The sequence below is a fragment of the Halichondria panicea genome, chromosome 5 (assembly GCF_963675165.1).
Source record: "Halichondria panicea chromosome 5, odHalPani1.1, whole genome shotgun sequence".
Classification (NCBI taxonomy): domain Eukaryota; kingdom Metazoa; phylum Porifera; class Demospongiae; order Suberitida; family Halichondriidae; genus Halichondria; species Halichondria panicea.
Genome location: NC_087381.1, coordinates 5,600,763 through 5,626,437, shown reverse-complemented (window position 1 = coordinate 5,626,437; position 25,675 = coordinate 5,600,763). Strand labels below are relative to the sequence as shown.

The 25,675-nt window shown below is 42.7% G+C and overlaps 3 protein-coding genes and 1 long non-coding RNA gene across 4 annotated transcripts; 3 read left to right on the top strand and 1 right to left on the bottom strand.

Annotated features, from left to right (window-relative positions):
• Positions 1 to 730: 730 nt before the first annotated feature.
• On the bottom strand, positions 731 to 3,628 carry LOC135335943 (E3 ubiquitin-protein ligase TRIM71-like). Its single transcript, XM_064531664.1, has 2 exons — positions 3,470 to 3,628; positions 731 to 3,121 (listed from the first exon to the last, which is right to left on the bottom strand). Exon 2 carries the CDS (start codon positions 3,018 to 3,020, stop codon positions 819 to 821), a length of 2,202 nt encoding a protein of 733 aa, XP_064387734.1. The 5' UTR covers positions 3,021 to 3,121; positions 3,470 to 3,628; the 3' UTR covers positions 731 to 818.
• On the top strand, positions 3,603 to 16,114 carry LOC135335942 (disintegrin and metalloproteinase domain-containing protein 10-like). Its single transcript, XM_064531663.1, has 15 exons — positions 3,603 to 3,765; positions 4,094 to 4,226; positions 4,440 to 4,564; positions 8,635 to 8,734; positions 9,412 to 9,709; positions 10,191 to 10,464; positions 10,962 to 11,116; positions 12,660 to 12,810; positions 13,034 to 13,202; positions 13,571 to 13,678; positions 14,018 to 14,117; positions 14,240 to 14,475; positions 14,894 to 14,995; positions 15,132 to 15,276; positions 15,879 to 16,114. Exons 1-15 carry the CDS (start codon positions 3,681 to 3,683, stop codon positions 15,897 to 15,899), a joined length of 2,202 nt encoding a protein of 733 aa, XP_064387733.1. The 5' UTR covers positions 3,603 to 3,680; the 3' UTR covers positions 15,900 to 16,114.
• On the top strand, positions 16,071 to 20,783 carry LOC135335989 (centrosomal protein POC5-like). Its single transcript, XM_064531736.1, has 7 exons — positions 16,071 to 16,443; positions 17,126 to 17,415; positions 18,488 to 18,558; positions 18,953 to 19,082; positions 19,534 to 19,722; positions 19,908 to 19,967; positions 20,279 to 20,783. Exons 1-7 carry the CDS (start codon positions 16,071 to 16,073, stop codon positions 20,681 to 20,683), a joined length of 1,518 nt encoding a protein of 505 aa, XP_064387806.1. The 3' UTR covers positions 20,684 to 20,783.
• A 2,659-nt stretch (positions 20,784 to 23,442) lies between these two features.
• Positions 23,443 to 23,986, top strand: LOC135336156 (uncharacterized). Its single transcript, XR_010394773.1, has 2 exons — positions 23,443 to 23,744; positions 23,912 to 23,986. It is a non-coding gene; the product is annotated as an uncharacterized LOC135336156 (long non-coding RNA).
• Positions 23,987 to 25,675: the final 1,689 nt, after the last annotated feature.

The following is a 25,675-nucleotide window of genomic DNA, read 5'->3' as shown; positions in this document are numbered from 1 at the left end:
ACGTGCTATTATAATTATGTAAATACAGTTGAGCCTCGGTTATCCGAATCCTCGATTATCCGAATGCTAGAGCGTAGTGCAATCTGAGCATGCGCAGTAGGAAATTGCCCACGTGGCTGGCAAAAAGCCAGCTTTTGATTATCCGAATATTTCACTTACCCGAATGGGCCTGGGGACAAAGGTGTTCGGATAACCGAGGCTCAACTGTAGTAGGTCGGTTTTTTTTTCTACCTCGCCTGTTTTGGGAGTTATGCAAAGGTCAGCCAGATTTCAATATTATCTTATACGTAGTTCTATGAAAGTGCTCCGATAATGATGTGTGCTTTAAAGGACCCAAAATTGTCCACTTTCTATGAAAAACGCAATAATAAAATGTATCTCTTTTTTCGGTAAATTGTCCATAACTATAGCTTGTGTTGCGAACGTCCGATTGATTTCAATATAGTATAGCTGATCTTAATTTGATATTGCTATATATTAATAGTATAATTATAATTATATATAATTATAATATATATATATACCGTATATAGCGCGACATTTTCGAGGTACTTAAGAAATGGCCTCTAAAAGTATTTCGTTGAATCCTATCTGGTCAAACGACATACGTTGTGTCTTTCTTTAGCTACATTTTTTTTTCGTAGACCTAATTTTTGTGGAGGACCCACACAAATGTCGCCCTAATAACATCGGTATAATTACATTTTTATAAATTTATTTTGGCCCCAAATGTTTTTATTTGTACACACATTGTACACGCAATAATAACTATGTTTTATTGTAGACCAAACACGTACAATGAATAATTATAATTATTGTCAGTACTTCATGACATTTTTGTTCTTGTAATCGCACACAAAGACATTACCATATTTGTCAGTGCAAACTCCATCGACATAATTAAAGTTCTGTAGAGTATGAACTTGCTGGTGCTGGGCATTGAGAATAATCAATCGACTGCTCGTGCTGTTGAATTCACCAATAAATATTAATCCTTCATCGTCAATAGCGATCCCTGCTGGAGATGTGATAATCCCACTGCCGTACTGGGAAAGAAAATTGCCTTTTGGAGTGAACACTTTGATCAAGTGGGAGCTATAATCAGCAACATGTAGATCCCCGTCATTATCAAATGCTAATCCCCATGGGTTACTGAGAGCACTATCATCAGCAGCGCTGCCTTGAATGTGATGAGAGAATTCACCATCAGATTGGAACACGGAAACACGCCGATTACTGTAATCTGATACAAACACTCTTCCATTCTTGTCAATAGCAATTCCCCGAGGGTTGCTCAACTGGCCATTCCCAGAACCACTTGAACCGAACTTGGAAATAAACTTGCCGTCCAAAGAAAGCTTTTTTATTCGATTGTTATCTGTGTCAGCTACATACATGATATCTCCTTTTAAAGCAATTCCAAGTGGGCCACTAAACTGACCGTCCGCAGATCCGCTACCTCCGGCTGTTCCTATGGTTCGAACATTGGAACCATTTTGATTAAACACTGAGATGCAGTGATAACCTTGTTCAGCAATGTACACATTGTTGTCATCATCAACGGCAACATCACCAGAAGAACTAGAAACTGAAAACGTACGAGAACTAGCAGACAACGAAGCGTAATCTCTCGGCTGTCGAACACAGAGTGCAAACGGACTCTCCTCAATTTGCTCGTTGCTAATGGTGATGGATAACTTGTGTTCACCAGCTGCGTTTGGTGTGAAGCTAATACCATAAGTACCATCCTTCTTGTCGACTACAACACCAGAAATACCTGCTTCATTCGAACCCATTAGGGCTAGCGAAACTTTCACCAGTTCACCCCCACGAGTATAAGGTTTTCCATTTTCATCTCTTGTAGTGAGAAGTAACTTTCTCTCCTTCCCTACAGCAGCAGTTGGCTTCACTAGATCGATTGTACTTTGTCCTGGCATGCAACCACCACACACTGCTCCAAAAGCATCGATTTCGTTTTCAAGTTGAGTGCTAGAGAGAGATACTGGCATTATATCTAGCTTGCAAGGATCAAGAGAGCATTTATCAAAGTTGTCGAGAAGTTGTTGAGCACGAATTGTTATCGGTTGTTTGGCAGATAGCATTTCTACGGCTGTGTACTTTTCCGTAACTGATTCTAACTTTGAGCAGATTTCAGAAAGAGCATTTTCCATTATCTTGAGTTCTTCGCTCTGGAGAGTAAGCGCTGTCTCCTTGCCGAGTGCCACATCAGCGCTTTTGGCCAAGAGTGCATCTTTTCGAGCTTTTAGTTTACGCTGAAGGTGGTTGAAAATGTCATTGATTTTCTGATCGACTTCCTTGTGTTTAGCTTGAACACCTTGCATGACCTTTTCCACTTGTAAAATGGAATTCTTCAACTTGTCCTTTGCAGCCTCGGTTTTCCCAAGGCAAGAAATAAGCTCGGATTTCTCCTTCTCTCGAACAGAATCCATTTCTTCGTAAGCATGTTCTTTGTGCTTTCCAACCACACAGCGAATGCAGAGCAGGTCGTTGCATGTGTTGCAGTAATAGTCGAGAGATTCCTTCGAGTGCACTGAGCAGGTGAGAGGCTTGTGAGCTACGCTCTTGAATATATTTTCCTTTCCACCTTCTTTAGTACAGCTAACTAACTCGTGGTTTTTAGTCTTCCTCCATGAGCGATGATGGTTGGCACATTTCTCACAGAGAAACTCGCAGCAGCTACAACAAAAGAAGGCAGCTTGCCCCTTCACACAGTGATCGCAAAAAACAGATTTGTCACCTTTGATCAAGCCTTCAAATTCAGCCACCTCTGCTTCATAAGTCTTCCTATGATCTTTTGATAATGACTCTATACCACGACTAGACAGAGAGGAGGATTCATTGCACGTGGGGCAGGCTAGGCTCGATTTGGAAGGTCCTTCGTCGAGTCTCTTTTCCAGGCATTTTTTGCAGAATGAGTGTAGGCAATTGAGCATGCGTGGATCTTGGTACAGCTCTGAGCATATACCACAGGTTGCAGAGGAGTTGGTATTGGAGGCCATAGTTGAGTTAGTGAGGGCAGATAACACTTTCTTGGAATGTTTCTTGTTTTATGGTTTAACAGTTTTGTAACTATAGTGGGGTGATTTGCTTCGGGGAGTTCCTGTACATAAAATCAGGTATACACATCAGTACATATCTACTGACTCTACTGCAATCCGGGCCATTTAAGCATTTGCTCGAAGTGTCTACATACACATTCATTCAATGGGCTGGAAAATTATTGTCCAGTCATTGTAATAATAATGTACGGGTATTTATTGTCTTGATTATTGTACAGACTGCAATGTATATTGTTCAGATAACCACACTGCACTGGTGTATACACAAAAGACAGTTACTGTAGACTAGTCTTTGTAAATAAATAGTGTGTACTAGATCTAGTAAATATCCATTGTGAATTGCTTATCGATGCTTAGGGCATACGGCATTTACTACTGTATATACTTACTTCTTCTTCACGAGTTCCTGACCTTGACCGGTGTGAGTTCGAGTTGTGAGAAGAAAAGGTGATACTGAGCATGCGCATAATGTCGCCACAATGAAACAACCTGGTAAAAGGTCGACTTTTCACTTTTAGGGGTGTGTCACCGTAAGGATCAGACCTGGTTGCCCCACCTCAAAATCCTGAACATTCACAGTACAGTACAGATACTGAACTGATGTTGGATAGAGCCGTTTTACATGATATGAAGTTATACAGCCTGTTGTGCGTCGCTCTTCTCCTGGGGATCGTCCAAGGAGAGGGTGAGACTTCACAGTGTACTGTGTCTGTGTTTAATATGACAGACTAGGATGATAAGTCTGATATTATATACACTATCACCTATAGTTAAGTTGGCCACAGTAGCTAGATACTTGAAGAGAGGGTTGTTTGCTTTATATCACCTACTGCACAGTGCCCTAGCTCATACACATTCAGGTACATGTATAAGATTGGTGAGGTGATTGATTTTTAATGCACGATTTTACTTCTCATTCCACAGAACAGCTTTACAACTATAACATCGCAATACCCCCACACACCACACACCACACACACACAACACACACACACACACACACATAATTATAGCCCTGAACCATTTTATTCGTCACTACGAGCCTCTCACCTACGACAGCGAGTCGTTGCTATGGAACCATCACAGAGTGAGACGCAGTATGCTGGGGGAGAGGTCTCTAGAACTACAGTTCACTGCCTTTGGAAGGTGAGTGGAAATTGTGTGTACTGTAACATGCATCCAACACTTGTGTGTACTGTAACAGCATCCAACACTTGATACCTCCATTCACATTAATACTATTATTGCAGACAGCGCTAGACTATCCCATAATTATACTGCTGACAAGTATCGTTAGTCTTCATCAGCACTTGCACACATTTCACACTAACCTATACTGAATGTTACGATTCTCTTCAGGGACTTCAACCTGCTGTTGAAACCTGAGACCCGTTTCTTTCACAAGAACTTCACCCTAACCATTGACGGACAGAAATCAAGCAGTCAATTGGCCAAAATCCATCTGTACAGCGGCGTTGATCAAAGTAAGTGTAGAGACATGAGGGTTCAGAGTTCGGGGGATCAGCTATCAATGGCTTAACGGAACTCTTGAAATAGCATAATATTATAATACTTTTTGTTTGGGTCTTTAAGTTTCTGTTAGAGGTAGTGAACATGCCCTCTACCAACAACGTGTGCTGGGAGGGAGGCTTGTGCCCTCACTGATCAGTTGGTACTAACCACCTCGATAACCACCTCTCAGGCATAATAAAAGAGGCAAATTTGTGACCACTATGTTAATTGAATTGAGATTGCATTGATGATTGAAAATAGCCACACCCCTTTATGAAAGTCTGGGTACATCACTCACCATGCACTAGCTAGTAGCTGCTTTCAGTCTACATGTAATAGCATTAGCTTGCAAAAGAGAATAGCCTGACAACAAACCACGATTGACCTAACACAATTGACCTGAGTAACGTTCAGCGTAGAACTAGTACACTGTAGACATGTAGTACATACAATCGGAGGTTATTGGCTGCTTGCCTTCAAGCACTGTACGTGTCTGCTTTGCCATTTCTAAAGTCGTTGTGTCTCAGTAGAAGACTTTGAGAATGTGTTTGTTTTTCTACCGTTTGATAGTTTGTTTGGCTCAGCTGTTGCTGACAATCCAAACGTGTTGTGTTGACAAATACACTCTAATATAACAGACACTCGTGTATCTCGTTCTCTTTCCTTTGGTGTGTGGATTCTTGTTACTGACAGCATTTGTGTAACTCAATCTTGTATTAGTCATCAGAGCTAGCTTCATGATTATAACTGCCGGATTGTATTCAGTACTTCTTTGACTGTATTCATGGTCTGTGCTTATGCATGTACATGACTATTGAATGTTGTTTAAAATATGATGGCCCATAGTTACACATAGTTAGCGTACTAAACTGTCATGTATAATTATGTACATTCTGTACATGATACACCCTGTCATTTATACATGTAGCTTCACATGAATAGATAATAATGAACATGACATAATTTGAGCATTATTATGACTGACGTATGTTTGTGTGGCATACATTATGTCGTATTATAGTGTCTTGTAAAGGTGGTGGGTATTGTTAGGAATAATGAATCATGTGTACAAATTAGCGATGCTGAAATACCCCATAATTATAATACATGTACTTCTGTTTCAGCTTGTTTATATAATAGAAGCCAACACTGTTACAGTAGCATTGTACAGTCACATGCACCTGTCGTTGTCTGTTAGCAGATCACACAATTGCTACAGGTTGGTTGGACTGCTAATGCAATTAGTGGTCATGGTTGACTGAACTTTGAGCAGTCAACCAACCTGTAACTAACAATGATCTGATGATCGTGAAAAGTCCCCTCTCCATTTTTATTTTAGGTGTTTCAACTTGATTGCACTGTAGAAGCACTATAACAGGAAGCTTGTCTATTGTGTCTAATCACTGATAGTGGTGTACATGTACAGTGCATGCAGTTAGCTAATACACGACCCATTAACTGACATCAACATTATGCGTCACCAAGGGTGTATAAAGGAAGAGAGGGCATGCAACTCCACTATCAGTACACGTAGCTAGCAGAGTTCAAACGTGGGCGGAGGAATGTGTGCATTTGCATAAAGTGCTAAAAATAGAAATTTCATTTCATGCACAGTCATGCACATTCATCCGCCCACGTTTGAACTCTGCTCATATAGGAGTTGCATGCCCTCTCTTTTTTTATACGCTCTTGACGTCACTCTATGTCACTCTATAAACAGGCCACCCTCTCTAATACAGCCAGGTTAATGGGCTCCTAAGTCTCTCCATAGCTGTGTTTGGACCTGTGTTAGCAGGCCACCCTCTCTAATACAGCCAGGTTAATGGGCCCCTAAGTCTCTCCATAGCATGTGTTTGGACCTGTGTTAGCAGGCCACCCTCTCTAATACAGCCAGGTTAATGGGCTCCTAAGTCTCTCCATAGCATGTGTTTGGACCTGTGTTAGCAGGCCACCCTCTCTAATACAGCCAGGTTAATGGGCCCCTAAGTCTCTCCCTAGCATGTGTTTGGACCTGTGTCAACAGGCCACCCTCTCTAATACAGCCAGGTTAATGGGCCCCTAAGTCTCTCCATAGCATGTGTTTGGACCTGTGTTAGCAGGCCACCCTCTCTAATACAGCCAGGTTAATGGGCCCCTAAGTCTCTCCCTAGCATGTGTTTGGACCTGTGTCAACAGGCCACCCTCTCTAATACAGCCAGGTTAATGGGCCCCTAAGTCTCTCCATAGCATGTGTTTAGACCTGTGTTAGCAGGCCACCCTCTTTAATACAGCCAGGTTAATGGGCCCCTAAGTCTCTCCATAGCATGTGTTTGGACCTGTGTTAGCAGGCCACCCTCTTTAATACAGCCAGGTTAATGGGCCCCTAAGTCTCTCCCTAGCATGTTTGGACCTGTGTCAACAGGCCACCCTCTCTAATACAGCCAGGTTAATGAGCCCCTAAGTCTCTCCCTAGCATGTGTTTGGACCTGTGTCAACAGGCCACCCTCTCTAATACAGCCAGGTTAATGGGCCCCTAAGTCTCTCCATAGCATGTGTTTGGACCTGTGTTAGCAGGCCACCCTCTCTAATACAGCCAGGTTAATGGGCCCCTAAGTCTCTCCCTAGCATGTGTTTGGACCTGTGTCAACAGGCCACCCTCTCTAATACAGCCAGGTTAATGGGCCCCTAAGTCTCTCCATAGCATGTGTTTAGACCTGTGTTAGCAGGCCACCCTCTTTAATACAGCCAGGTTAATGGGCCCCTAAGTCTCTCCATAGCATGTGTTTGGACCTGTGTTAGCAGGCCACCCTCTTTAATACAGCCAGGTTAATGGGCCCCTAAGTCTCTCCCTAGCATGTTTGGACCTGTGTCAACAGGCCACCCTCTCTAATACAGCCAGGTTAATGAGCCCCTAAGTCTCTCCCTAGCATGTGTTTGGACCTGTGTCAACAGGCCACCCTCTCTAATACAGCCAGGTTAATGAGCCCCTAAGTCTCTCCCTAGCATGTGTTTGGACCTGTGTCAACAGGCCACCCTCTTTAATACAGCCAGGTTAATGAGCCCCTAAGTCTCTCCCTAGCATGTGTTTGGACCTGTGTCAACAGGCCACCCTCTTTAATACAGCCAGGTTAATGAGCCCCTAAGTCTCTCCCTAGCATGTGTTTGGACCTGTGTTAGCAGACTTTGCCTATATATTAGTAATAATTTATAATTCTGTTTATTTATTTCCTGAACACAAACACACCCTCCACAAAGTTGATGATCACTATACCTCATCTTGTGTTACTGTACGATGTGCAACGTCATACACTTTCTATAGCTTTGGAATTTGTCTCCAATTTCAATACCTCTTAACACATGTACACACCATGCAATCCTGTGCCTGTATCTATAATTATATGAACGAGTGATAATTATTAACTGGCCTATTTACGTAGTATTAGCGTCTGTGACCACCATGAGCAGTTTCCACTCTAGCCAAATGTTAATGGGCCCCAAAGTATCCATAGATTATGGTCAAAGTTGTAGAACGTGTGTTAATGCAAGTCCATGCAGCACACTAGCCTCGACCTCCACTATAATCGCTGGCTCTGTACTGTCTATTGTGGTCACCCTATTAGCAGCCCACCCTCTATAATACAGCCAGGTTATTATAATGAGCCCTCAAAAGTCTCCATAGCATGTGTTTGGACATGTGTGTTAGCAGACCCACCTCTTTTTATACAGTCACTGTTGGTATACGCACACTGAAGGGTGACCTCTATTATTCATGGGGGGGTAAAATTTGTTCAACTTGAACAGTAGTGATTTTTGCAAGTAAACATTAATTTTCGTTTAATTCGTTACGTGTGCACAACCAGGCCTAGGTCTTCGTGGGTAAAATGTTCGTCAAGGTCAGCTTTCCCATAAAAATAACCAATTTTTAACCCCACAAATATTTGTTAACTTTACTCCAGTACAGTGATGTGGTAATTTTGGGCAGAATTAGATTATTGCACCAAAACAAAACAAATACTTAATCTGCGTAAATAGAAGCCGTATGATTGAATACATGTCAATGCAGATGACCCTTCTGTTCGTGTCCATGGCAACCTGGCTCATGAGGTGTTTGACGGAACGATTATTGCCGATGAGGAGATGTACCATATTGAACCCTCGCGCAGGTAAGGAAGAGGGTGGGGCACTACGTTAGCTTTATAATCAGTGTTGAAACACATTGCACTACATAATTATGTACATGTGTACAAAGTATACCTGTTAGTAAGCGCATGCGCCTATAGGGAAAAGAGAAGGCCTCTATGCGCCTATTATCTAGATGCACTTATAGATACATGTATTAATCACGCCCATGACGTTTCAATGAAGCAAATCTCCATTAGCTAGCTCGATCGTTTGTCTGCAAGAGGTCTATAGTCATATCTGACAGCAGTAACACAACTACTGGTAGTGAAAGATACTTAACATAATGAAGTGTGGAGTCCAGTTGTTTGGCAGAGAACTGTGCAGAAAACCATGCGCCTTCTATCAAGGCTGTTGGTCTGCTAACCAGTATGCGCCTTCTATCAAGGCTGTTGGTCTGCTAACCAGTATGCGCCTTCTATCAAGGCTGTGTCTGCTAACCAGTATGCGCCTATTAGTAGATGTGCGCTTATTAACCGGTACTGTTGTTTGACAAATTCATAACCCAATTTCATTTTTACAGAATGTACATTTATGGGCCAAATTAAATAAAGTACTAGTTACATGTAGTTAAGGCTCGTTTTCATTTTATTTGTGCTCCCAAATACAACACATGTTTATGATGTACAGCAGTCACTGCATTCAATCACTGTTCTCACAGATATCTTCGAGATGCAAGTCACCACAGTGTCATATATCGGCACTCCGATCTCGACCTCTCCACTGTTGCCGGGGCATCCTGTGGCTCCTCCCAGGAATCCATACGCAAGGAGCTTCTACAATTGCAAGACTCTGTCATCCGTAGTGCTGAGTCAGCAAGACTTCGGAAACGCCAGGCAGGGTTCGATTCCACTCTGGTTAGATGTTGGCTGTATGCGATTGCTGATAATAAATTTGTGACTGCTTTGCAAACAGCTGGAGACAATCCACTGGGCGTGATGTCAACTATTATATTGACGGTGAGGGGTGTGTGATGAGTGAGGGTGTGTGAGGAGTGAGGGTGTGTGGAAACAGTGATGAGTGAGTGTGTGTGGTGTGTGGGAGGAGTGAGGGCGTGGGTGGAGTGAGGGTGTATGTGGTGTGTGTATGTGTGGGAGGAGTGAGGGTGTGTGGGGAGGGACTACATAATTGTAGTTTTATCCTATCGTAGCAGTAGGAATAATACACGTACCATAAATATGTATATACAATACATGTAGACACATCCAAGAGACCTGCCATGCTGGAGTGTAGTACATGCATGTATTATAGAAACAGTGGATGAATACTGCTGTACCTTTGAGCATTTAAATACGATCAAAGATTACTCTGCAAGGCTCTTGTATTTGTTGATATTGCCTGAGCAGAGAATTAAAGATAACTGCTCCTCGATCCCATTTGAGTATTTCTTTTGCTTAACGTACTATTCCTATACATGTACCCCCTCTCCTCCACTTGCAGGGTAGCAGAATATTTGAGAGTACCGACTTTAACAGTGACGGGTTGGCTGACGGCATTCATTTTGGTATTCTTGGTATGGAGGTCGAGAATACTCCTCCTGCTAGTGGCACTTTCTTTGCGAACCAGTTTATTGGTGTACAAGCGTTTCTCAACCAGCACTCGATAGCTGATTGGTCACAGTATTGTCTGAGTTATCGGTTCACTAGTCGTGATTTCGATGATGGTGTTGTAGGATTGGCGTACGTGGCAGCACAGCCTGGAGTCAATGCAGCAGGTGTGTATGTGTGGGTGTGTGTGTGTGTGTGGGTGGGTGTGTGTGTGTGGGGGTGTGGGGGTGTGTGTGTGGGTGTGGGTGTGTGTGTGTGGGTGGGTGTGTGTGTGCGGGTGTGTGGGTGTGGTGGTAGGTACACGTACATGTACGTATACCAATCAATAAAAAGTCGTATTTTGTACCTCTTAAAATAAATGTTAATTAGAGGAACATTTTGTGAACATGATATCGCCACACACACACGCACACGCGCACGCACACACACACACACACACACACACACACACACACACACACACACACACACACGCACACATGCACACGCACACACACATACACACACACACACACACACACACACACACACACACACACACACACACACACACACACACACATACACGCACACACACACACACACACACGCGCGCACACATGCACACACACACACACACACACACACACACACACACACACACACACACACAAACATTGCTTAGGTGGTATCTGTGAGAACATTCAGACGTTTGCTGGAGGTGTGGCCCAGACCCTCAATACTGGGATTGTGACCATCTTAAACTACAACACTCGCATCCCTTCCCCCATGTCTGCTCTCACCTTCGCTCACGAGGCAGGACACAATTTTGGCTCAAACGTATGTGTGCGCCAAATTATACATTATATACTAGAATGGCATCAAACAAATTTTATGCCATCTCTTGAGGGTTAATCGCCCGATACTTGTATGACATCACGAACGATCCTTGCCAGATTATAGATTGTAAAGTGTCAAATTTTCTACTTCAGGATAGTAAGTCTCATTCCCAAAGGTTTCTTACTCGCAAACCATTCGGTATTATTTTACTTAGAGTGTAACATATTCACTGTACATGTACAGTTAGTATCTACTGTACAAACACATGTACAGTTAGTATCTACTGTACAAACACATGTACATGCATGCCTTTACAAAAATGCAATATGAGCAGCACACATGCATCTTGCACGTATCTGGCATGTGTTCAGCATTTGCTTGCGTGCTGCATGGTGTATTTTGACATAAGCGTGGGACAAGTGCAGAATAAGTGCGACTGTTATAGCTGTGGTACATGTGCTGCACGTGTGCCTCATGTATGTAGCCTGCTTGTGTGCTGCACGTGTGCCTCATGTATGTAGCCTGCTTGTGTGCTGCACGTGTGCCTCATGTATGTAGCCTGCTTGTGTGCTGCACGTGTGCCTCATGTATGTAGCCTGCTTGTGTGCTGCACGTGTGCCTCATGTATGTAGCCTGCTTGTGTGCTGCTCGTATTTGATGGTTGTACGTGTGCTTCCCCCGTGTGTGCTTCCCTCGTGTGTGCTTCCCCCACGTGTGCAGCACACATGTACATGTATATGCATGCTGCCACTTACGATTCGTGCTTTCATGTTGCACCTATATTACGTGTATTGGGCACGCGTGCTACCCATATTTCTACATACATAAATGCAGCATACGTGCCATTTGAAATGCTAGTATTAAAAGTTGCTGCCATGGAAACACGCGTACAGACCCATAATAGTAATTACACTAGACAATGCAGTATAACAGTATTACTAACTTTGTTCAAGAATTATCGTTTGGGCTATAGTTTGAAGCTCTTTTACAGATGCTGGTCTAAGTCGTTGCTGTTGCTTGGCTGTGATAAACTGTTTGCAGTGCTTTTCATATTTCATATTTTTTTTTTTTTACCGCTTCTCTCTCTTCTTTTCAATTTGAGCATTGGATTTTCAACCAATGTGCAGCTGTCTATGATTGTGTGTGACATACGTGTAAGTCACTGCTACTGTACATGTAGAACAGTTTGATGTGTGCCTAATGTGCGCAACTTACACGCATGCAGTTTCTATGCGTGTAACACACACACCAGATGTGGTTAGATCTCATGTTGTACTTATCATGCACTTGAAAATTGTTTGCATGCATGCGTGCAGCACTTAAAACATTTTGTAAGCGTGTGCTAATAAGTTTGATAATTACTGTGTATATACATGCAGCACATTCAGGCCTGAGTACATGTATGCATGATTGTCAACCATGTCCAGTGACGCCAACACTTCCCCTTAATCTTATGTTTCCTGTATATACAGACTATCCCTACCATATCCACATATACACACAGCATGACCCCCACCCAATATAACCTCCACCACCCACACAGCATGACCCCCGTGCGGACCCCCCTAACCCTGACGGTGTATACATAATGGACGCCTTCTCCTCAGACGGGAGTCAACCCAACAACGATAAGTTCTCTCCACGCAGTCGAGGCGAGATGTTGACAGTCATTCAAGATCGTGGCCAGAGCTCCAGTGAGTGGGGTACTCTATAACCTATTACCCGAGGGGCGTGTGGGCGGCCACGGGTATAGTAGTCGGTTCGTTGGTTTGTGACATCTGAGCCTGCTTACCTGGCTGCCATAGCACTGCATTTATACAGCATGGATAGCCTCCACACAACAAGTTAGACACACACCCTCACACACACACCCTGTCTCCACACACACCCTATCCTCCTCCCCCCCCCCACACACAGGTGACGGTTGCTTTGTTCCAGCAGACAGTCTGTGTGGTAACAATCTCCTGGATGAGGCGGAGGGGGAACAATGTGATTGTGGTCCCCTAGTGGATAGTAACGGTATCTGTACCAACAACCCGTGTTGTAATGGCACTTCTTGTCTACTGAATGGGAACGCTGATTGTAGGTACGTATACATGGATATAATAGAGCCCCTCTAATGATGTACTGCTGCAGAGAAACCTTTAGAAATGACACTCAAAACTAGTCATATCAGAGGAGGTACGACATGCGTGCCTCGATTAGGCTAATTGCCTCTATAACGTTGAGCGTGGGCGGATAATCGAGGCGTGGTTACGTCCACGCTCAACGTTATTGCAGAGTCACGCGTGTCGTACCTCCTCTGTAGTCATACACTTGTGTATATGTATTACCATCCACGTACCTTCACCACCCACACCCCACACACACACACACACCATCCACACACCCCACACACACACACACACACACCATCCACACACTCCACACACACACACACACACACAAACACAGCCCCCAGCAAGGACCCTGCTGCAATACATCCACGTGTATGTTCATAGAGGCGGCTGCTAACATGATGTGCTCCATGGAAACAGACTGTGCAGCTTCTCAGACATGTGGATATCCTCTCATTTTATAGCACCTAGATCAATCAATCAGGTCAATTTAGGGCTTACCCAATCAGGGGATTTAATAAATCAGGGGCTTACTCAATCAGGGGGTAATCACTTACCCAATTAATCAAACAGGGGCTGATTACAAACACTTCCCTGATCGAGTCTGAGTAATAATTTTGTTACGTATAATAATTAATATCATAATGGTGTGTGGATGTGTACGTATGTAGACCCTCACGCACACTTCCTATTTGCTGTGATGGGAAAATAGTTTCGCTGCTCATGCAGTTTAGTTCATGTTCACAAATGTGTGAGACTATTTCATCCTTAACCCCTTGCGTACTGGGATGAACGCATCATGTCCTGCCCCCGACCCCCGTGCCAATGAAACCGGCCTCAGCTACCGACTGTGTATGAATGGAGAGGCCATCTGTGACAATGGAGTGAGTTCATTCTTCAGTGGCTACATTTCACTTTGGTTTATAACGATCAAAATATAATCATAATAATTATCAGGTTTAATTTATATTGTTTTGACAATTAAACATTTTCATTCGGTCCACAGTTCTGTACAGGGACGTACTGTGTTGCCCTGGGGCTCCCTGACTGTGAGTGCAGTGCTGCAGACCAAGCGTGTCATGTCTGTTGCCGTCTCCCCGGTGCTAATTGCACCTCGACACTCGATATAGCGGCAGAAAATATTCAAGGCCTCGCCTCTGCCCTCCCGGGAGGAATGGGCGCTAATAAACAAGTGGGCTTCCCCTGTGTCAATTTCACCGGATACTGCGATTTCTTTAATACGTAAGTTAAATATCAATCTCTGTGAATAATTATGTATATATATGCCATAATTATTGCTACAATGTTTTGCAAGCAGCAATTAACATACTTATACAAACTTTGTCAACTTTGTCAACTTTTGCAAAATAAGAACCCAAAGACCGGTACTACTTGTACTGGTATGACAACCCGGTCTTTGGCTGGTCGCAAAACTATGTGGTTTGCAATTAAGGCTTTTCACTGTCTCGCACAACAACATTAACTTTCTGCTTTCTATATTGTATGTGTTTAGTACTACATGTACATGTACTCGTGTCTAAGTATAATCATTGTAACATCCTTCACAAGTCACACCCCCCCCCCACACACACACACACACACACACACACACACACACACATGCACACATGCACACACACACACACACCCACACACACAGCTGTATGATAGTGAACGAGGATGGTGCCCTCAATCAACTCACAAACCTCATCTTCAACTCTGCCGAGTTTGTACTCATCATTCGCTGGATATCAACGATGTGGTGAGCACTACAATGTACATAGTTTCAATCATCAGGAGGTCACTATAGCTCCTATAGCTGTTACCAGGAGTACTCCTGATGTTATAGAATGCTTCTTTCAAAAATTCAAAACCGTTTCTTCCGTACTCCACTACAGGTGGGCGGTTGTTATCATCGTCATCGCATTGATCATCATCATGTTTATTATCGTCATGCTCTTTCATTTCTGTCTTCCTCGGCCGGAGAAGCTGAGAGAGAAACGAAGAAGGGAACGTCAAAATGAACATGTACAAATGGAAAATGTGAGTATTACACGTGTAGCATGCTTATAGTGTTGTAACAACTAGTACACAGAGCTACATGTAACTAACACCGTCACTGTCATCCACCATTTTTGTTTAGATAAAAGGTCGTGGTATACATGTATTGTTGTATGCATGGTTGCTTGCAAAATTGCCTGAAAGTTGCCTCTAGTGTGTCATACAGGGGGAAGGAGGAATACCCCCCCCCCCTTAAAATTTGCATTCAGGTACTAGTTGTATGACTGAGTGCACATTTTCTGGTTACCTTTCGCCTTATTTCCCCCCTCTACTTCAAAATCCTGTATGACACCATCCTGGTGATGGAGTCCATCTTCATCGTGTCTTCATCATATCTTGTACGGTATTGTTTATGCATTGGAACCTAGCTCATGATTAATAATGGCAGGTAAAGGGTTAAAATAATACATTCGTATGTAAAAGACCACCCGACTTCCCTGACAGCCTCTCTGCAATGGATATTGCCCCCTCAAATATTCGGAGGCCCAACTGCATACATATAGACTTATAATTTATGGAGTGAATTTCAATGACTCAATAAGTAATTGAAAATATTATGTTAACCACTCCCCTTCTTTCTACAGATACATCGCGGTGGATACTAACAAGCCGACCGTTTTACAAAAGTTTTCCGACACTATTAATTAATATTGAGTAGAAAAACTCTCTCATTTTAGCTGCTAATTCCATGAAACATCTACAATAATTATTGTAGGCTTTTATTGCTCAACGTGTCTATTAAATAATTATTAGTACATGTATATAATTTATTGTACATGCAATACATTAATTTTGTGAAAATAATTTTTAGTGCACTGAACTACTATTGTTCCAACCTTGGAAAGGTCAAAGGTCACCGTGTTTTACTGCACGTGGGCAATAATTTCGAAAATCAGGAAAAGATGGATTCTGACAGCGAGCAGACTGGCCTCTCTTCACTGGACCTGGGCTCAGAGAGCAGAGGAAGCTCTGTCTCTACGGCCCTAAGGGAAGAATACGAAGACTTGCTGCGCTACGCAGTGGTAACGCCGGTTGTAGACCTCTCCAACAAGGGACTAAAATCTAATAAGATGTCTAAATCTCAGTACCATCCCTCATCCATCGTGCCCCCTCAACCACAGTCACCATATACACCGATACAGCCTCAAGGTAGACACTTTAACTGTAAAACCCTCACTTTAATCTAGGGCGTACTGTACTGTGTCGTATAAATTGATGTAACAGCGCCACGTCCAGCATCAGCATAATTTTTTAGAAGTGCCAACCGTGGCTGAAATTATTTTTTCTGGCGTTTATAAAAAGGCTTGTTGAGACATCAAGACAATCATTCTGCATCTTTGACCCTTCCACTCAGAAGTGGAATTAGTGCTTCAATAATATTATGGTAGTGTCATAATTTTGAGGTTTTTATGCTCAAATCACAAAAATTATTATTACCAGTACAGTACCAATCACTATTTTACTTCCCAAAAATAAGAAGAACAATCGTTTTTATGACCAGGGTGTTATACAGGGGGAAAGGGGGGATATCCCCCCCTGTTTTTGCATTCAGGTACTAGTTGTATGACTGAGTGTCCATAGCTGGCAATTTTACATACTATAACAGGGTATTGAAATAACAGTTGACATTTTTTTAGCAAAATATTCTCTTATTTCCCCCTCTACTTCAAAATCCTGTATGACACCCTGATATAGCGTCAAATAAAGGTATCAGGAGTGTATTTAGAGGTGTCCAAACAAGTTTTAAATTCTAGAGGTAGTGAAAAATATATCTGAACTATAATACTTATATGATTGTACATGTAGTCTCTGACTCTATGTTTTAACGCAGTGAACAAGGTGGCGTCAGACATTAGTGACCCCAGTGACCTCCAACAGCCCTCAGAGCCACGCCTACCCCCTCCATTCACAGCCATGACAGTACAACATGAAATAATAACACAGCCCAACAGATCACATGACACTCATCACCAGTCACACGATGTCCCTAGCGAGTCACATGATGAGTCAGTGGAGTCACATGACGAGATTGGCATGAGGTCACATGATGTAGACCCGGAGATGGTGAGATTAGAGTCCCAATTAGATGGATGGTGTTTGGACCTCAAACGAAACATTCTGGTAAGTGTGCTTCCTTGGACTAAAATTTGGGCTCTGTTTCACAATAGCGATTTTGATAGATGACTTTGATTGCTCGAGCAGCTTAAAAAATTGCGCTTTTTCACAACTACGTACCTGTAACGATTGATGTGCTTGGGTTTTTTTTATTATAAGAGCCTTTGTAATTTTCCTTTGCACAGTGTGTTGTGTGTTTGTTGAACTCCGTACATGTGCATATACGTAATGCCACGCTCTATACGTTATGTAAGTCCATAAATTATTGTAGGCTGTGCTACCATATATTGTATTACTAGAATATTTGTGGGTGAAAACATTTGTGAATGAGCCAAATCAGCACAACTCTTTGCGATCTAACCATTGCGTTCTGACAAGAATCGTGTGTAATTACCAGTCTAGGTTTTATTATTGCAAAGTAATCAATGCTTGCTCTGCGTGTTGCAAAGTTCGCATACATGTATGTTTGATGCTCACAAAACATTCTAGTAATACGGTAGCAGGTTATTTTTGAGGAACAACATTTTTGCGAATTGCGAAAACTAAGTGACCACACCCCTACAGTAGAGAGGTTTCAATAAACAAATTTTGAGCTTAACATGTAGGTCAATCCTCGAAAAACTCTAGTGCCTCGAAAGGTGTACGGATAAACGAGGTTCTACTGTATACCGTATTTACTTAATTAAACACCCATGGTAAAAGCTCTGTCTTTATCAATAAACGCCCATCTTAAATAATCGCCCATGTATGGGCATGGAACTGTGGGTGGAGCTGAACTAGCACATGGAACCAGTTGCAAGCATGGCAGTATGGAATAATAGATCTTTTTATGATGGCAGAGAGAGAGAGATACCAACACAGAGGAAGAAACACCACTCCTATGATTTAAGCTGAGAGCTGTGGCAGCAGCCAAAAAGAGCATAATAACTGCTGCTGTGCAAGAGTTGGAGTAGACATAACGAATAAGCGCCCATCTCGTTTAAACGCCCCCTTTACAGACATCGATATGAAATAAACGCCCGGGCGTTTAATCAAGTAAATACAGTACCTTAATGTTCCCATGTACTCCCTATTGTAGGCAGAGTTTGAGCAGGGTCGACTGAGATTGCTCGAGAGGAGGGAAGCTGATCACCAGAGGGAGAGGCAACAGTAAGCCTCTAGCTAGTACATTGTGCACACAGTCTGCAGTACACATTGTATGTACGTGAACATTGACCAATTTTTTTCATAGCACACATGTAGCTAGCTTTAGCCAATTACTTAAATCTCGATCAGGAGTACATTAAGAGGAGTATCCAACTGTAGCAGTTAATATACTCCTGCTTGAATCAGGAGTACATTAAGATACTCTTGCTTGAATTCATTGTGTAAGAGCCATTATTAGATTACCTTTGTACGCTGAAATTGAGGTGTTCTGATTTTAGGGGTTGATCGTGCTTGTGTTGGGACTAAATTGGTTCAGTGACCCGATTCTAAGAGACATTATTTTAGTGTTCCATTTTCTCTAATGGACTAGTTTCAAACTCCCTTCCCACACACACAGACATGCCTATGAGCTTGGTGAGGCTCGTGCTCAGTTGGAACAGTTCAAAGAACTATTGGTTACGTATGAACAGTCAATAGGTCGGAAGGACCACGTCATAGCCAACCTCACGGCAGCACTCCAGAAACAGGTCAGTGTGTTCAGTCAGCTGGAAATTTAGAATACATGTACATGTACGTGCATAGTTACTCCTACACAGTGTATAGGTGCATGTGCATGTTAGCACCAGTTTCCTTTATAAAGAGGTTATGAGTCAGGGTGTCATACAGGATTTTGAAATAGAGGGGGGAACTAAGAAAAGTAACCAGAACATTTTGCTAAAAAAAAAGGTCCACTGTTATTTCATTACCCTGTTAGTATGTAAAATTACCAGCTATGGACACTCAGTCATACAACTAGTACCTGAATGCAAACTTTGGGGGGGGGGGGGAATTGGAGCTAGGGGGAGGATACCCCCCCCCCCTGTATGACACCCTGTATTACACCCTGTGAGTGTCCTCATCCACTGCATGTACACTCAGTACTGTACTGTATCTATTGCTACACTTGTTCCCTCTCTCACACTGTACTGCTCTCTATAGAAAGAGCGCGTGGAACTCCAGCGAAGCTTTGGCTCTTGGAAGCTGCGTCACTCCGATGAGAGAAGAGAGGCATTCACTGGTGTCCTAGCCAAGAAACATCATAATATGAGGGTCAAAGGTCGTGTGTGGGAGGCGTGGTTTGGTATCATTCAGTCACGATGGAAACAAAGAGTGGAAAAAGCTTGTAAAGTGAGTGGGTGTGCAGTGTCTCCTCTCTAGAAGCAGTGCACTATTAAACACACGCACACACACACACACACATTTTTGCTTTAAGCTTTTAGTTTTAGCTTGCTTCAACTATACATCAAGCTACATTAATTTTATGGTAATGCTTCATGCGTACAGTGTGTAGTAACTCTTATCCTTGGTCACAGAGCAAAGCGGAGGAGGTGTGTGTTCAGCTGAGTGGAGATTATGAGGAGCAATTGGAGGCTGTGAGTCCATCTGAATGCACCTACTGCCATCACTGTCCTACATTGTACATTGAGTGCCTATGTTGTACATTTAAGAGACTGCATACAATGTATAGTTATATCACATCCATTCTAGTAGCCATTCAACAACAGCTTCACAATCTCCCGTTCTATAATCGCCTGAGCAGACCGTTGTTAAACGTAGCTCTGTGGTATTTTGTGTCTCAGTTACAGTGTGTGCATGTCTATTATCCACGCACACACACACACACACACACACACACACACACACACACACACACACACACACCACACACCACACACACCCACAGTTGGGGCGGTCACTGGAGGAGTCTTCAGTTGAAGTACAGAGGCTCAAAGCAGAGAGAGATTTGTACGAGGAGAACATGAAGAAAGCGTTCATGCGAGGAGTGTGTGCACTAAATATGGAAGCCATGTCAATGTTCCGATATCGAGATGCTGATGACAGTAACCATAGCAATGGACCAAGTAACCATGGAGACGAGAACAATACTCCGGAAGATGTTTTGCCATCATGTGAAGATAATGACCATATTCAACACACTCCTACCCCGAGCAGTGACCCTCCACCTGCAAGGAATGGACGTACCTCAGCTCCCGCAAGTCATGTGACAAGAACTGCAAGTCATGTGACAAACACGGCCAAGAGAGGTAGAGGTGCTTCAAGACCAGACGTTGTTGTTCAAAAACACTGACTGTTTTTTATACACTGCATCATCCGTTGTACTATTCTCCATTACTTTTTGAACACTATAATTATAATTATGTACATGACATTATTCATTTCACCACGAATTATTAGAGTAAAGCTGCTTGAGACTAGAATTATGGTTTAGCCATGTAAATACTCTTTAGGTCATTGTCGATATAGTTACTCTTTATTGGGGCGAGCGAAGCGATCGAGTCCCTTCCTAGTCAGTCTGCTTCCTAGTGATGAACGTTGCAATTAATTTTTTAGCCTCTACACAGGCTCTCCTTTTTCTGTTCTTTCACAGCCGTTCAATAAGATAAAATACTGTATTAATTGTTCAATGAGATAAAATACGGTATTAATTGGAGGAGTAAAGAAAGAAATAGACGTAGAGTTAGGAAAAAGGAGAGCCTGTATCGGGAAGTCGCGTGAGGGTAGAAGGGTGAAAATGAGCGTGGGCATGCTGAGCTAGAGATGTTGGACTGCCCACGCAGAAATCTATGACTAATAAAGCAGCAAGCTGGACATGGACTTGGAACTGGAAGTTTGCAAGCACTATAGCAAGCTATACCTTAGGCTTAGCTAGATGATCTACTAGTAACTAGTCTAGATTGAATTTGCAATTGTGTGTTCAGATTCTATCAGACTATTATTGTGTCTTTCTAGATCAAGAATAGCTTAGTCGTCATTATCATATAGCAGGTAGCTACTGCCACCAGAGCTGGCCACGCTGGTTAACTCTGATCTGACTTGCAGCACAGGTTGGTGGTTGTCTCAGTACAGTCTTACATATCGCCCACGTTCATAAAAATCCTTGTGGATCACGCGATTTCCCAAACCAGGCCTTACTTTTTCTTAACTGTACGCCCATTTCTTTCTTTGCTGCCTCACTATGTCTTTCATGGATGAACAGTGACAACAGCAAGAAAAAGTAAGGCCTGGGAACGAGGCTATTAATTTTTGTCTGTGTGTCTGTGTGTGTGTGTGTCATGGACCGGCACGATATTTGTTTTTTGTACTCGTGACCCTTTACCAACTTTTACGTGAAGGCTGTGCATGGGCACAAGAGCTAGCTACACTCAGGAACGAAGACTCAGACAAGACACGTACACAGAGACGCTTGAGGCTACAAGCACGCCTACAGCAGGTCAGAGCAGCTCAAATGGGGACCTTCTGAGCCTAAGATCACACAGGCACGCCTGCAGGAGGTCACAGCAGCTTACTTGCCATGTTTCACTTCCAAGTCTTGTGTTTTTGTGATAATAAACCTGCTAGCTCAACAGGACAAAACAGAGATCGAGGCCAGTCACTAGGACAGGTCAGAGCAGCTCAGATGGAGACTTTTGAAGTTGCACAGGCACCTTTAGATAATACAGCACTACGGCAGGTCAGACCAGCTCAGATGGAAACTTCTGAGGCCACACAGGCTTACAACAGGTCAGAGTAGCTTTAAGGATTGTTTACACTGACAGTATACTATAGCCTTGTAATTTGGGTCCAGCAAAAAGTGATAATATCTCCTTGCTTAGTTTGTACAGCCAGCTCTTTCGTGCTGAACTTTCACTCATAGATATAATTTGTTTCACTCTTAGTAAGTCAACTTCATGTTACACCATGCACAGTCAAAGACAACAACCCTACACCACTCTGACAGAATAATTGTCACAGGTATACAGCTGGCACAGGAAAGTCGTCTACATGGACTACTCGGTTATTCACAATCACTGTTCATTTCATTCGATTTATAAATAAACAATAATACTTAAAATTACCACATTGTACCAAATGACTGTACAACAAATACAAAATTGCTCGCTCGCCCCAAACATGCTCTGCATGCTCCTAGTATTATAATATTATTATAATTATATTATATGGGCCTGATAGAATAATTATGCTTGGAGCATAATACCGTATAGCAGGTAAATTTCTAGCCTCCTTCACCGGCCTTCATAGAAAAGAAGGCCTGCATGCTATATCGACTGCATGCTTGCGCATGCGCCAAATTATTGGATATTTTTCCCGTAAATTTCCTATAATACAGAATTCATCAGAGAAAATATCCTAAAAGTCATACACAGAGCTATATAGCTAGCTAGCTAGAGACAGAGCTGCGTAGGTTTGTTGTACAGCTATTTTAGCAGTAGTATAGTAGACTTTCACCAAAGTTAATGTTAAATGGGCGTGGTCTGTCCATATAGGCTCTTGGCAGCTTTCACCCCGTTCAGACGATTGTTATCCACACTGTTGCAGGCTGTGAGTCTTTTGTTAACATAGCAGGCTAAGGGTAGCTATCAGATAAGGCTATCCGATGGGCTAGAAACCTTCAATCGAACTTTCTATCTACTTCCTTCAATCCACTTCCGTTCGTTGTATAATAATAATTATAATAATAATAATCGATGCTTTACAGTATGGCTTTAGGCCACTCCAAGTGACACTCTGGTTTCTGGTCCTAAAGTTTTTCTAATTGCATGCGGGCGGGCGGCTTTTCTCATTATGTCATTATCAATTTCACCTTATGAATCTCATTATTTTGCAAATGAATATCATTATCACACTATTTTGTACCACATGGACCATTATGCGCATGCGTAGTAGAAATAATGGGATAGAAATCCAATAATGAGATAGAAATCCAAGAATAAAATCTGATGCGGGCGGTGGACCAGAAACCAGAGTATCACTTGGAGTGGCCTTACATTTAGGCCAATGTTAATCAATGTCTTGTTTCTGGTTTGGAAATCACCTTACCACTAGCCTCGAATCCAGGCAGATTAAAATACGGCCTGGTACCTATTGCATGTGTAATTAATTATAGGCGTGGCCGTCCACGCCCATGTACTATCTACTATTATATGAAGCTTTTTATAGCCTAGCTAGCTAGCTAGCTGTGGCCTTCTCTATGGTGTTGTGTTGAGAAGGCTTGCACACGAAGCCAGAAGAGGCTCTCATCTACCTCTATGATGGTTGGATGGTCGTGATGTTTTGAACTGGGTTTCTGACAGACTATGGCAAGTCTTTGACTTTGTGCTTCCAACTGCAACCATAGGACCATCGTAGAGGTAGATGTGAGCCTCTTCTGGTTTCATAATAGTGTGCAAACCTTCTCGACAACACAATAGAGAATATAAGCCACAGCTTCACAGGAGAGGGTTTCTGACAGACTATGCAGCTATGGCAAGTCTTTGACTTTGGTGCTTCCAAATGCAACCATAGGACCATCGTAGAGAGCCTCTTCTGGCTTTAGACAAGTGTGTAAGCCTTCTTGACAACACAATAGAGGGCATAAAGCCACAGGAGACAAGTATTTGTTAAAAATAATACGGAAAGAAACTAGTAGTTTACGGTATAATTAATACAAAGGTTTACTAACGTGAAGGAATTCCCCAGATTCTGGGGAACTCAGTTTGCGCATGTGCACTATCACCCATGCAATAGAGACCAGGCCGTATTTTAATCGGCCTGGTCTCGAGGCTACCTTACCACTAGTGAGGGAGGGAGGTTATCATTATTCATTATTGTGACATCACTTCCTGTAAAACCCCTTTTCCTGTTAATTAATAACCACACCGGAAGCAATTAAAACCACAAAATTGCACAAAAGTGGCACACATACATACATACACACAATACCATACATACACATATACCATACATACACACATACACGCAAAGCTATTTTCTTCTTTTTATTGGATCTCGAAGTTCACAAGATGTACACTGTGGGTAGCAGTCTTGCTTTTGGTTCAGGTTTTCGTTTGAACAGCAGTAAATACATATTAGTTCGTAAGTTCCGACAGAGTAGTATAACTTCTCTAAAGGCTCATAGCATCTAACACCTCTCACAAACACATGTTCCCGGTCAAGGCGCTCATCACCAAGCTCCAGATCAGACAGCATAGCTCCTCAAGTAAAACTGAAGTTTTCAAGAGCTTGATTTAGGATGGTTCTTTTCAGATTTCAACTTGTACTTGCTGTAAACTAGCCTCCACATTTGACACTCTTCGCATTGAATCATGATATCAGCATTTTTGACGTGCTGTATGCTAGGTGAGAAGGGTATGGTTCATAGCTTACTTCTAGATACAAGGCTTGGCCTAAACTCTTCTGTAGTTGGTGTTCCATATACGTCGTCAAAGGGACGATAATGGCCTTCTTCTCCGGGAACAGGATCAGGTAGAAACGACAGCAGCACAAGTAAATGCATCCCTTACATTCACCTAGAGAGAAAGTACGTCAACAGTGTTCATTGAATTGTTAAATTTTAGTAGCGCACCTGTGTTTGTGTTGCTTGTGGGAGCTCCACAGTGTACTTGACATGCCTCCCAAACATAGAGATCACCTCAACTACATTGAGATCGTAGTCCACCAGATCCAAGGTTTCTTTGTTGTGACCCACAAAAACTTGTTTCAACACATATAGTGGATCAAAGTAGTCACAGCAGGGGCGTTTCTAGAGATTGAAGCAGGAGGGTGCTCAAAAGTACAGAAAAAAAAATGGAGCCGCGCGCGATTTTACGCCCCCGCATTTATTGCGGCGTATCTTTCATACATCCAGCTCCTCCCCCATGCAGCCTTGCAGCAAAAAAGTACAGCACACTGCCCAAGAAAAGAGCGGCTCCTACTATTCTCCTCTAGAGCTTCTCTCTTCCATTCTAGTTCTGTTACTATGTTACTAGACAAAGCATCTAGCTACAATAATTTTTCTGTGTATCTTCTTGTAAATGACAATATAATGTATAATGTTGTAGTTTGTAGCCCAGAGTAATCTATAGTACCGGTGTAGAAGCAATATGGGGCTCCCCCCCATTTCAGGGCCACCGGGCCCTAAAACGCTAGCGATTTGGGGCCCCCCCACGGCCCTATTTCACTAGCGCTTTGAGGCCCCTCCAGCGATATGGGGCCCCCACTTATAACTTGCAGTGTAGATGGTATCTATATGCTTGTAGCCTCAGCCTCATGGTCTAAGTAAATCTAGATGTCCCTTGCTGAC